The sequence below is a fragment of the Gadus macrocephalus genome, chromosome 17, assembly GCF_031168955.1.
Source record: "Gadus macrocephalus chromosome 17, ASM3116895v1".
NCBI lineage: Eukaryota > Metazoa > Chordata > Actinopteri > Gadiformes > Gadidae > Gadus > Gadus macrocephalus.
This window is the reverse complement of record NC_082398.1, coordinates 13,907,052-13,920,212: the sequence shown is the minus strand read 5'-3', so window position 1 is coordinate 13,920,212 and position 13,161 is coordinate 13,907,052. Positions and strand designations below refer to the sequence as shown.

The following is a 13,161-nucleotide window of genomic DNA, read 5'->3' as shown; positions in this document are numbered from 1 at the left end:
GCACGCGGTGCCGACTCCGAGCCCGTCTGCACAACGTCTGCAGCAGCAGCAGCTGACAGAGTTTTCGGTTGGACTAGACGGATACTGAGTTGAAGGAGTTTTTTTAACCCAAAGACAGTGAAGGTACAACACTTTTATGTAGGCCTACAGTCCAGTTTTAAGATATGACCAAAATACAATCTGTGGTCGCTCACACTAAAGCTCGCTGTGGGCGTGCATGAACCATGAACCAACCTGTCGGCGGCTGGCTGTAAACAGTGCTGCGCCTATGAGTAACTTATTAATCGCGCGACACAACGAATCGACGACCAAATTCGTTGCCAACGCATTTAGTAATCGATTTTTATCGATATTATCGATTCGTTGTTGCAGCCCTACTTACATATATCATAATATCACGGCCAAAAGCTCTGTGAGCCTCCGGATGGCCGTAGCGTGGGGAGCTCACGTAGGGATTGGGCTTTGCGGGGTTTGTTTACCGGCGTTGCTATGGTTACCGGTCTTGTAAGGAAGCACGTCAATTCTCGGCGCGACAATTCTCCCGCACAAAGCAGAAATGTGGCCTATTCTACACATTTTAATTTTCCTAATTATAATTATATTATTCATTTTTACTGAATTTGTTTTTTATTACTGAAAAAAAAAAAAAATAAACTTGGTGTTGCCGGTGTGCAACACAGAGTAAACGGTGTTGGCCTCAACACCGGTAACACCGGTAATACCGTATACCACGTCAACCCTAGCTGGAACCATCCAAATCAATATCTTTAAGACATGTACAGCTTTTCAAAACCATGTGAAGGCGATGCATACAGGCCACTTGCAACAATATTTTAAATACTTTCTTCTCTATTACTCACAACATCAACATCAAACTATTAATTGATCCCGTTTCAGAACACTACATTCTGTAACTAATTGAAACATATTTGCACTGGGAGGAAATGCCCAAAACTGAATAAAGTGCAAAAGAAATCGGTAGCAATGATTATGCTGCCGCATTGTGTGTTATTTTTTTTTACGAATAATAATAAAATGTAAATAAAAAAAATATATATATATTTTTTAAGTGTACCCATGATTATGCTGCCCCATGCCAGTGGTGGCAGTGCACGCGTGCCTAGGGTTGCCGACCCCTGATCTACACTAACCAGCCATCTAAAGACATCTACACTAACCAGCTCCCTAAACAAATAAATCTACACTAACCAGCTATCTAAAGAAATACATCTACAGTAACCAGCTATCTAAAGACATCTACACTAACTAGCTCCCTAAAGAAATAAATTTACACTAACCAGCTATCTAAAGAAATACAGTAACCAGCTCCCCAAAGACATCTACACTAACCAGCTCCCTAAACAAATGAATCTACACTAACCAGCTCTGTAAGACAACTACACTAACCAGCTCTGTAAGACAACTACACTTACCATCTAAACTAACCAGCTCTGTAAGACAGCTCTGTAACCAGCTCCCCAAAGACATCTACACTAACCAGCTCCCTAAACAAATTAATCTACACTAACCAGCTCTGTAAGACAACTACACTAACCATACACTAACCAGCTCTGTAAGACAACTACACAAACCAGCTCCCTGAAGACTTGCATCTTCAAATTCACTGCTCTTGATAAAAGCATGTGGGATATTAAATATGCATGCAGAGAGGGATATTAACTATATATAAAAATGCACGCAGAGATGGATATAAATATCCTAATAAGAGTTAAATTACATAACTGCACCACAGACCTCAAAATAGCAAATTGGTTTTTAATAGTGTCCATAATCCTCTCCACCCAACATTCAAATGTAAAGAAAAACCTCTCCTCTCTACCCTCCAAGGAGATGAACAGTGGATGTTAATTAACCAATCATGGACATATTTCCATACATACAGTGGGTTTGCAATGCTTTCACAAACGCGTGTGTGTGTGTGTGTGATATGCAGCCCCTATGGAAAAAAGAAAAATCCACAATCCACATGCTATTTCTATGCAGTTTCACACATATGAACAATCTTTGACATCATAATATTTCAATTAGGCTAATTGTTTGCATGTTTGTGCTGTGTATAGCCTACGTGTGTGTAAGCTTATGTTACAGTTCCAACCTTCCTAGGAACGTCAAAATAGCAACACCAACTGCGCTATCCGCTAGGGCACTTAGGCAAGGTCTGTGCCGGTCAGTGGCGCGATTGCTTTATCGTTCTGTAAGATAGCACTATGTATCATTTGCGCCGGGACACGCCTCTGCTTTTCGCCAACACGGCTCTCAGGGCGCAAGTGTAGTGGTGCGAGTTTGCTGCGGGGGAAAACCAGCTTTACGCCGGGTGCAACCACCGGCATGCGTCAGTGTAGAAAGTAAATTGGGCTGGGTGCAAGATAGGGCCCCATGACTGCATACACAAGCCTTGGCCTGGCACTGAGTAGCACAGAAATAAGTACAACTTGTTTTGAACAAGAGTTCATCCACGAACCAGTGGACTCAGTAAATGGGATGTCTTCAGAGAGCAGACAGGTTGGGGAGGGGGGGGGGGAAAGAAAGAAAGAAAGAAAGAAAGAAAGAAAGAAAGAAAGAAAGAAAGAAAGAAAGAAAGAAAGAAAGAAAGAAAGAAAGAAAGAAAGAAAAAAAGACAGAAAGAAAAACAAAGAAAAAAAGAAAGAAAGAAAGAAAGAAAGAAAGAAAGAAAGAAAGAAAGAAAGAAAGAAAGAAAGAAAGAAGAGAGAGACTCACCCTGTGTCACGTACGCGCCGAACAGGATCCAAATGGCGCCGATGAGGGAGCCGAACATCACCATGAAGCCCATGAAGAGCCAGAGACGGACGCCTGCGGGGACAGGAGCAGGCTCATTACCCCGCCATCAGCACGCCTCTCTTCACACGCCTCCCAGATCAATCATCCCTGAACGCACACGCTCCCCGACGCATGGAGACATTGACATACCCGTCCTCCCGAAGCAGCCCTCTCCGTAGGTGTCGCCCCTCACCTGGCCATTAGACACAGCATTGATCCTGTGGATTCACACATGCCACTTAGGTTGACTTACATTCACATTTCCATTCAGGGCATTTAGCTTTCATCCAAAGCCACTTACAATTACTACATTTGTCAGAAGAAAGAGAAAGTTCAGCAAAGATATTCATAAAAACTGTTGCCAAGCACTTACAATCGCAAGGTTAACCCATTCTCTGTACACAACAAAGATATCTAGGATAAGACGCCACGCAATGCTAAGTACTTTTTTTAAGTGCCAGGACGTACAACATACAATCAGTGCGTACATTAAGGTCCAGGACGTACACATATACAATAAGTAAGTAAAAATCATAGGAACATTTACAAACCGTTTTCACTGGCCTAAGTGCCGTACATGGTGCAAAAAGGCATATAAAATAACACATGCCACATGCATAGACAGTACATGAAAAATATTAAAATAAAGAACATCACAAAAGGGGAGGAAAGGCCAGGGAAAAGAGGTGTGTTTTGAGCCTAGATTTAAAAATGGTAACAGAAGGAGCGTCTCTAATTGAAGGCGGCAGTGTGTTCCAAAGGCGGGGGGGCAGCCACAGCAAGAGCCCTGTCGCCCCTCTGTTTCTATCTAGTGCTCGGAACGTGCAGGAGACCCATGCTACATGATGGGGACCTGGGAGCTGAGTGGCGGTGGATGAGCTCTGTGATATAGGGCGGGGCCAGGCCCTATACCATAAGTAGTAGGGATGGGCGTGAGGAATCGATTACTCGAGTACTCCTCGTTACAAATGAACTCGGTTGGTGGACAGGCAAACTCGAGTTTGCATATACACACACAAACAAAGTTTTCTGAAGCAAATGTATCAATTTTCTGTCGGCGCCACTAACGCATGACGTGGGCACAAAGAAAATTAAATGCATCCATTTCCATGGCGCGTGCCGTGTGCAGGCACGCCAGAATTCAAAAAGTTAAGAGATGGCGGTTAAAGCAAAGCGCAGCGAAGAATTGAAATACTTTAAAGAAATAGGAGATCATAAGGTGAAATGTAAAATATGCCAAGCGAAATCGAGCTACCAGAAAGTACTATGCAGCAACATATGCTCCTGAAACACAACGGTGAGTTCGGGAAAGCAGACCCGCAGCAACCAAGTGTGTCACTGTCGGCTATTTTCACCGCCGCAAGACGCAGCTGTAATCCCGGGCGTGTAGAGAAGATCACAACGCTGAGTATTTCCATAGTCCATTTGCTGCCATTTTATTTGCAGCTTTAAATTATTTGCAATGGTTAGGCTACTTGTTTCGTTTTTGTTTTTTTTAAACTGTTACAGGCCTTGGTTCGACGTGATTTAAATTGTGAGACGCATATTTATTTTTGTAAGGAAAATGTGTTTGAACGTTTGCAAAAATAAATAATGAATACTCAGATAACTCTGACTGTTTTGATGGAGAATAAGCATTACATGTTTGGTTGGTAATATTGCCGTTCATCATCAGGCCTATTCCTGCTGCAGATGCGTTGCATTCTACAAATTTATTCGATTTAACGAGTACTCGATTGATCCTCGAGGAATTCCTTCGATCACTCGAGTTTGGAATATACTACTCGTGCCCATCCCTAATAAGTAGGGTTTTAAAATGAATTCTGTGCTGGATGGGCAACCAGTGGAGGGATGCTAGGATGGGGGTTAGATGATCCCGCCTTCTGGATCCAGCCAGCAGCCTTGCTGCGGAGTTCTGGACCAACTGAAGGCGAGAGAGTAGTGATTGAAGGAGTCCTAGGTAAAGGGAGTTGCAGTAATCCAGCTGTGATGTGAAGAAGGCGTGTATTACTTTTTCCATTTTTGTGAAATGATAGATGGGGTTTCATCTTAGCAATGACTCTGAGCTGGTAAAAACTGCTCTTGACTCCAGCAGCAATTTGCTTGTCAAAGCAGAAATTCGAGTCAAAGATGACACCCAGGTTTCTGGTGTGGGGTTTGACGTAGTGGGAGAGAATACCTAGGGTGTTGTGGTCGACAGTGTCAAAGTCGGCACAGAGGTCTAATAAGATCAATATGGCATTTTCTCCAGAGTCTAGAGTGAGGATACAGTAATAAGTGCATACATTAAGTGCCAGGACATACACATATGCAATTAGTGCATCAGAGGGGTGTGGGGGAGTTGGGGGGAGGCTATGCGGAGTACAGGTGAACTCTGAACAAGTGAGTCTTGGGTCTCTTGTTCAGAATCCAGGTGAACTCTGAACAGGTGAGTCTTCAGTCTACTCCAACAAACCAAGTAAGCCGGCTCCGTGAGTGAAAGGCAGGTTGCGCCAAGCCGTGACCGTACCGGGTTGGCAGTGTAAAGATGCCTTATGATTATCAGCATACTGTAGTGATACCAGTGTGCATCTATTTCCATACTCTCTGTGGCTTAGACACCTTCTGTGCTAACCAGGTAGGCACCCATAATGAACCCTAGAGACCGGGTTCAGCCGGAGAAGCCGTCTGTTTAGAGTGATTAGAGAGCTATTTCTTTAGGGTCATTTCTTTCTTTGGAGCTGTTACCTTGCCAGGCCAGTAGAGGCCACCGTAGCTTCTCTGAAGTCAATGGAAAGGCAGGGGTGGGGGGAGGGTGATTCAGTTGGTTGAACTCTGCACCTCCCTGCTAGATCTACACACTGCACCTCAAGTGAACCAATGATGGAGAAATGGAGTCTTCTGGGAATAGTGTAAAATGTAATGTAAATAATGTAATTTAGTAGACTTCATTTTAAAGGTTTTAATTTTGTACCTATATGTGAATAACCTTTCTTTATGATCCAAATGTAATGTGCAGGCTATTACAGAACTGAATATAGTCCAGCGCTAATTGCTGCCAAATTTGCACAGCTTGTCTTCCAACCAACAAGAACATGGACGTCAGAGAGAGAAAGACAGCAACAAAGACAGGATTAGTGACGGGAGGATGAAGACAAGGAAAACTGCATGGGGGAACACACTCCATTTACTGCCTTGCTAACATTGCAAATGTGCAAATGTTTGAAAGAAAGCACCCTTGGACAACAAGAGGGACATTTTGGATGCGACGAAGACGTTGAATCAGAAAGCTTTTGTTACATTATGAAGACTGAAGCCAAGCTTGGATGGATGACGGGAAGTCTAGCGGGCTCACATGAAGAAAGCGATGGTGGAGAAGACGCCACACGTGTGGAAGGCGTGGTTCATCTGCTCCTGTGTTGTGTAGATGGTCGCCGCGTCAATCATCACCCACCAACCGGTAAAGAACTGGGAACAGAGAGACAGAAACAGACAGAAACAGGGTTTATATCGACACTCGGGATGGTGACCAACTGACGATCATGTTGCTCCTAAGAGTGAGACAGGTTGCGCTGAGAAAGAGAGGTATGGACGTGGAGACAGACGGACAGACAGGGTTTATATTGAAACTTGAAATAGTGACTTCCAATTGACGATCACATGCTCCTTTTAAGAGGGGGACACCTTTCGCTGAGAAAGAGCGAGATAGTTGTATAGAGAGCAGGAGAGAGAGGGATATAGAGACAGACAGACAGGGTTCATATTGACGGGATAGGGACTTCCAACTGACGATGTCAGTTGAGGCAGCTTTTGCAGAGAAAGAGAGACATGGACACAGACAGGGTTTATATTTACACTCCTATAAATAGTGTAAGTAATCCATAAGATAATGGCTTGACCAACGTTGAAAATTAAATATATCAGGGATGCAAACACATGGATGACAAAAAAAGAGAGAGCTACCCGAAGTCTGAAAAAATATGACGGCATGATATCCTATTATCATGAGAAGGCCTATGCTATATGCTATATGCCTAGAAAGATAAAAAATATATTAGTTACTCAGTTAAAGTGACTTTTTAAACTAAGTTAATTTATTTTCACAAACACACACCTCTGCATTGGATATGTGATCACAGGTACAGGTACTGGCAGTGTAGGCCTGGCACTGTCCCTGATCTTATCTGCTGCTTAGGGGGTTTCTGGAAGAGGGTTTCGGAGAAGCTGTGCAACACTTTGTGTACTTATTGTTGTTGTCACTTTCCTCCGATGAATGTCTGCCTTACAGTGTGCATACAGGGCATCTACACCCCTGCTGGCATAATTAATTTCTTTAATGCAGAGTGTGCATTTAGCACATCCTTTTTTCTAAAAAAAATTGAAAAAGTCAGACAGTGGAAAGTTGTAATCGTGCCTTCTAATTTTTGCCTATATGCCATAATCAGAAATATTATAGGCCTTTATTACACAGGTCTTCTCAATGCCGTGGAACGCTCCGTTCACTTTGGAAGCTAGTCCGGTGACTTGTTAACCCCAGTGTCTTCCGTTGCTAAGTGACGTCACCGTCTTTGCGGACAATTTATTATTGCTCTGCTGATCAACACTACGAATAATAATAATAATACATTTAATTTAGAGGCGCCTTTCAAGGCACCCAAGGTCACCTTACAGAGAATAAAGTCATCATAAATCTTTTAAAAACAAGACATTGTGAAAAAATTATGAATGAATGCTGGTAACGAATAAATTGTAAAAAGGCGCATCATGTGAAGTTATTTTTTAGTTTTGGCAAGTAGCCGTGTTATAAGCGGGATCATGTATAGAACGTCGCCGGTCATTTTCGAAAATAAGCCCCTTCAGGACTAACTGTACGTCCACACCAGGAGCGACCAAAGCGTCAAAGACGCTTTGGTCGCTCACAAAGTTTCGCTGCGAATTTTTCTGTTCGCTTTGGTCGCTCAAGTCGCTCATGACGTACAATTCAATTATGCAGACGCATTTAAAAGGAGCCGTATGCGTTTAGTAGGCCCTACAGACAGCCATATCAAATAGTGAACTCTCCCATACACCTCGGCCATATTGCCGAGACGGTTTTGCTTGTTCGATAAAGTGCTTCGACAGCAAGTAGGACAGTGATTCCCCCCAATATAAAAAAAAATCCTAAAATGTAGGCTAATTACAACCGAGAACAAAAAACCCTGCGTGCTGTAGTAGTTGAAATATGTTTCACTGATCTGGATCTGCAAATCATGATCTGCACTCATTCGTCGCATTCAAAACAAATAGACATTAGCGCACATGGCTAATTTGCATACGTGCACAGGACTGGTTGGCTCCGAAAGGCAAATAATGGAACATATCTATCTATCTAGGTCTTTCTGTCTATCTATCTATCAACGCGTGTCTAGTTTTAATGTGATGTATTGTGTGTATGTCCAGTCAGACTTGTTCTGTGTGGTCTTGTAGGCTACTGTCCTGTGTGGGCCGAACCACCTAAATGGATTCCCGACGATTTGTGTCGTTTGGTATTAATAAAGACTTGACTAGGCTATCTATCTAGACTATTTAATTAACAATTATTCACCTCAGGCTCTGTGAATAGTGGGGAATAGAGGGTGTGACGACCCCCTGCACCCCTTAAGGCTCCTACTTGGGGAAGGTGATCATAGTCACAGTATTGATCACACCTGGGTTAATGGGCGGGGTATTTAAGCAGGTTGGGTCTCTCTCTCATTAGGCACTCTTTTCGGTTGTTGCAGGTACTAGGTATACTTTCACTTGGGCACGTTGCTTTGTTCTTTGTCTTTAACTCTTTCCCCTCATCCTCACTCTTATTAGTTATAGTCTCATTTCTAAACATACAGACGCATTCACTGCATCCACTCATCCACAACCATATCTCGCACTTAAACATATACCCTAGACACGTTACTCCTTGTTTGTTTGTTTGCTTTGCTAAATAAATTGCATTTTGCTTTAAAACTCAATTCTGTTGTTGTCCCTTTAATTATGTGATGGTGAAGTGTTTCACCGTAACAAGGGATAAAAGACAAGAGATATATCCCTTGTCATTTATTCCTCGTCTTGTCGATTAGTTTGTTTATGTGACGATTTCAAAAACTTTTTTGGTTTTGTTTAAAGCATGCTACACGCGATTGGTTGGTTAGATTGGTGGCATGTAGAGCAAATTAAAATGAGTCCCGCTTAAATACGAACGTTCTAGATGTAGCCTATAAATACTCCCGCTTATCATCACTTGATATCCAAACCACTATGGCGTTTCGATCTCTGAACTGAAAAAGGGTGGGTTCGTACAACACCGGGTGCCCAGTTACAGCCGCGATTAATACTTCAGCCGACATTTTGTTCAGTGAGTGAATAAAGGTAGGTAGGAACCAAAGTGCCTGCCGATGTTCCCTGGGATCCACGCAAGCGAAGAGCGTCTACATTCCGATTGGCTGTCAGTGTTTGGCCGCTGAAGCGAATAATAGTCATTTGCATAAAGTTAAAAAGTTTTCAACTTCTTTTTGACGCTCTGGTCGCTCAACTTTGGCCACTGGTAGCGTTGGTCGCTTTGGTCGCTTTGGTCGCTCTTGCCCATAGAAAGTGAATGACTTCCGGCGATTTGGTCGCTCAATTCGCTTCTGGTGTGGACGGACAGTAACGCCTCGTGCCCACTGCACCGTCAGTCAACGGACGTGGGAAGGCGTGGCTGACGGATGGGGGAGTAGTCTTTGCAGAGGCATCCGTCAGCCAATCAAATCGCTTCGCCGGGTTCTTCCCGCTTCTTCCTGCTTGTTGCGAGGCAAGATGACCCGCTTTCCCGCTTTCCAGTATCGTCAGAGCCCGAGTCGCGTCACAGTGCTTAAATTTGCATACGCGATCTGATTGGATGACGGAACCGTCGCTGCCGAAAAAGTTAAAAAAATTTCAACTTTCTGACGGTGGCGAACGCTCCAACTGAACGGACGGATCCACAATGCATTGCGCGTCCGTCCCCATTCAAAGTCAATGGGCAACGGTCAACTGACGGAGGTAGTGGGCACGGGGCGTAAGCAAGACGCCTTCGCTGCGCGCCGGTGTACTGTTCGCCCTGTCGGGTCTTATTTTCCCAATAATGACCGGCGTTCTATACATTATCCCTTACATATATATTTAGCTGAGTAAGCCTAGTAACAAATGTTTACAAAGTTACATATGTGTTAAAATAATTGTCGGGTCGGGCCGGGCTCGGACAGAACGTGCACGGGCTCGGGGTCGGGCTTGATTTTCTGAGCCCGATCCAAGCTCTACCGTGCGCATGCGCATCCAATATTTTGACGCGACGGCAAACGCTGTGATTGGACCCCTAACAAAATCATTTCCGGAATCACTTTTCTTTACCTCGAAGGCACGGGGGGTCTCAGTCAATCAGATTACGGAATATTGACACCTGTACGCGAGCACCGATCGACGCACCGATCGACCCCCCCCAAAAGAAAAACTCTTCGGATCTGCACGAACCACACAGGTCCCCAAAATGTATGATAAAAAAGCGACTCGCGCCAAAAAGCACGCCGTTTGCATGTCTGATATATAATGCTCATTATAATGAGAAGACTGTATCTGCAAGGCATCTCTTCATATTCCAAATCAAACCAAAGGATTATGACGCTATAAGCCATCAAAATATCCCGGTAACCCCACCATTGGAGGGATATCGGCAGGTACAAAAGAGGGAGGGAACATGTCTTTAATGCAGTACATTCAATAATTGAATAATCAACCTTCTTCATGATGTATAATCTCATTCAGATATTATATACAAATCAATTGAATAATCAATAGATTATTAAAAAATCACACATAACTTTCCACACTGCAATCAAAAAATAGGTTTGAGAGCAAAACTTTCCACACTGCAATCAAAAAATTGATTTGAGAGCAAAACTATCGACACTGCAATCAAAAAATGTTTTATTGCAAGATAAATTAATGTGATAAAAAAAATATTAATGGTTTTGTTTGCAAACCCAAAAGTTTTGTTTCCAAATCCAAAAGTTTTGTTTGCGAATCCAAAAGTTTTGTTTGCGAATCAAAAAGCTTTGTTTGCGAATCCTAAAGTTTTGCTTGCGAATCCAAAAGCTTTGCATGCTGTTGAGCTGAATCTCGTGGGCGGGACCTACGCCGAAAGATGTAAGACACGTCTCTATTGGCCAGTCTCGATCGGAGTGACAGCTTGGCAACATCCGAAAAGCCGCTGCCCCCCGACCGCCTCCAGAAGCAGATTGTCGGCCTGACGGACAGGGTGTTCGTTTGTGCCTCTCAATCCGCGGCGGCGGTCAACAACATCGCCCTGCTCTCCTCTGCCATGGTCTCCTTGTCGGCTGACAGGGAGGCCTACGGAATTTTCAGGGCGCACAAGCGCGCGCACGGGACAAGCCCATAAGGCGAAGCCTAGACGGCGTAGCCTACATGAAATAGAACTCCCTCTCTCGTTACTAACTGTGGATGTTGCCAAGCTGTCACTCCGATCGAGACTGGCCAATAGAGACGTGTCTTACATCTTTCGGCGTAGGTCCCGCCCACGAGATTCAGCTCAACAGCAAGCAAAGCTTTTGGATTCGCAAGCAAAACTTTAGGATTCGCAAACAAAGCTTTTTGATTCGCAAACAAAACTTTTGGATTCGCAAACAAAACTTATGGATTTTTGAAACCTATTTTTTGATTGCATTGTGGAAAGTTTTGCTCTCAAACCTATTATTTTTGATTGCATAATAAAGACACAAATCTACCTCCATACTAGCCTAAGCATATTTATGCAACACCATTTATATACTTTGTTTAACTTGAACTTTATATTCTTTAAGCCACCGAGAATACAGAAGAGGTCTAACATTTTATACGTGCAAGTTTATCATGAATGTTACATTTACAGTCTTTTACGTTTGCGTTGTGCATTTACAATATTGCAATCAACTTTATCAAGATGAACGGTTATCGAAAATAAGGCCGCATTTTTGATAAGCTCCAGGAGTGGCAAAATGCGGTTATATGTTTCAACCCTAACCCTAACCCAATAGCACAAATAAGCATCTCTGTAGAATAAGCATCTTAATATGAATCTCTACCTACAACCCAAATGCTGACAATTGCCGGCCAATGCTGGCGTGAATCCGTGACTAAATTGTTTAGAAAATACAATGTTCAAAGTGAGGAATTGGAGATAATGCAGATTCAAGCTTTTGGAGAACCCTCAACTTTTGACAGGTTTAGAGAACAAGGCATCTAACATTTATAAAAGCAATTAATTTAGACGCAGAGGCTCTGGATCATCGTTCCATGGACGAGAGCACATTCAGGAAAACGTTCTGCCTTGTTTTAAATTCACTCATGAAGTGCTGCCAACGTTTATTTCTTAACGAGGTTATTTGACTCAAACCTCTAATGTAAATGACCATATGGGCTTTACATCGGGCACTCATTAGGAACTTCATGTTTAAGCACTGGAATGCAAATCCCTCTTCATGGCGCAGATACAATGGCAATTAGCAAGACAAGCATGCCCGTAGCCATCTATGAGGTTACCGAGGTCTGGACCGAGCTCATTCTTCTAGGAGATAAAAATATAATTGGAAATTAAATACAACTATTTACAAAATCAGTGGTTGAGAACATCCAGGTAGTTCTTTGTGAGAATAAATTAAGCCTGGTAGCAGCTGAAAAACCCATTTCTTCTTCATATCAAAAAGTCTTATGATAAAGGCCTGGGATCTACTGACAATCCCTCCACCTGACAGCCTATAGAAAACCCTCCCCTATCCAGTTCCATGAGAGATGAACTGGTTTCAACTGGACACACACAACATCAGCGTCTTTAACTGGGCTCGCTTGAAGGCAGCAGGAGAGAATGCATTCTCTTAGTCTCCATGTCCATTCTCTAGTTAGCTGTAAAGAGGGATTTCTTTCTGGATGATCACATACAGACATTCAGGCACTGCACTTCCAAATCGACTGTTAAATGGCATTGGACTGTCTGTGAGGCGATCTCTGCTAAAAACCTGCCTTTCAGCCACTACCTTAGAGCTTGGCTTTAGCGGCGGTGATTGTGAAGACAGCGGGACTCAGCGGGAGCAGCCAACGAGGATCGATAGCCAATGGTCGGCAGAGGGCTGAGGGTTGTGATGTTGCAAGTTTGGGAAATGGACAATAGAAAATAGATTGGAAACTTGATGGCAGCTGAGATGATACTGCTGCTGCCATCGTCACCTCTGCCTTGAATGGGAAATGGAAGTGGCAACAGTTTGACGCTCGTTCTGCAGTTGAGAACTAGTTGATATTTTAGCACAGAGGTAGTAAATCAGTTTCGACTCCTTTTTAGTATCTATGTCACACTGGCCCAGT

The 13,161-nt window shown here is 43.3% G+C and overlaps 1 protein-coding gene across 1 annotated transcript in view; it reads right to left on the bottom strand.

Annotated features, from left to right (window-relative positions):
* Positions 1–13,161, bottom strand: part of LOC132445609 (transmembrane protein 50B-like) — a 38,468-nt gene that overhangs the window by 10,411 nt on the left and 14,896 nt on the right. Inside the window, exons 3-5 of the mRNA XM_060035700.1 lie at positions 6,134–6,246; positions 2,950–3,017; positions 2,740–2,832 (exon numbers count right to left, since the gene is read on the bottom strand). Coding sequence (XP_059891683.1) covers positions 2,740–2,832; positions 2,950–3,017; positions 6,134–6,246 — 274 coding nt within the window. The remainder of the gene's footprint in view (positions 1–2,739; positions 2,833–2,949; positions 3,018–6,133; positions 6,247–13,161) is intronic.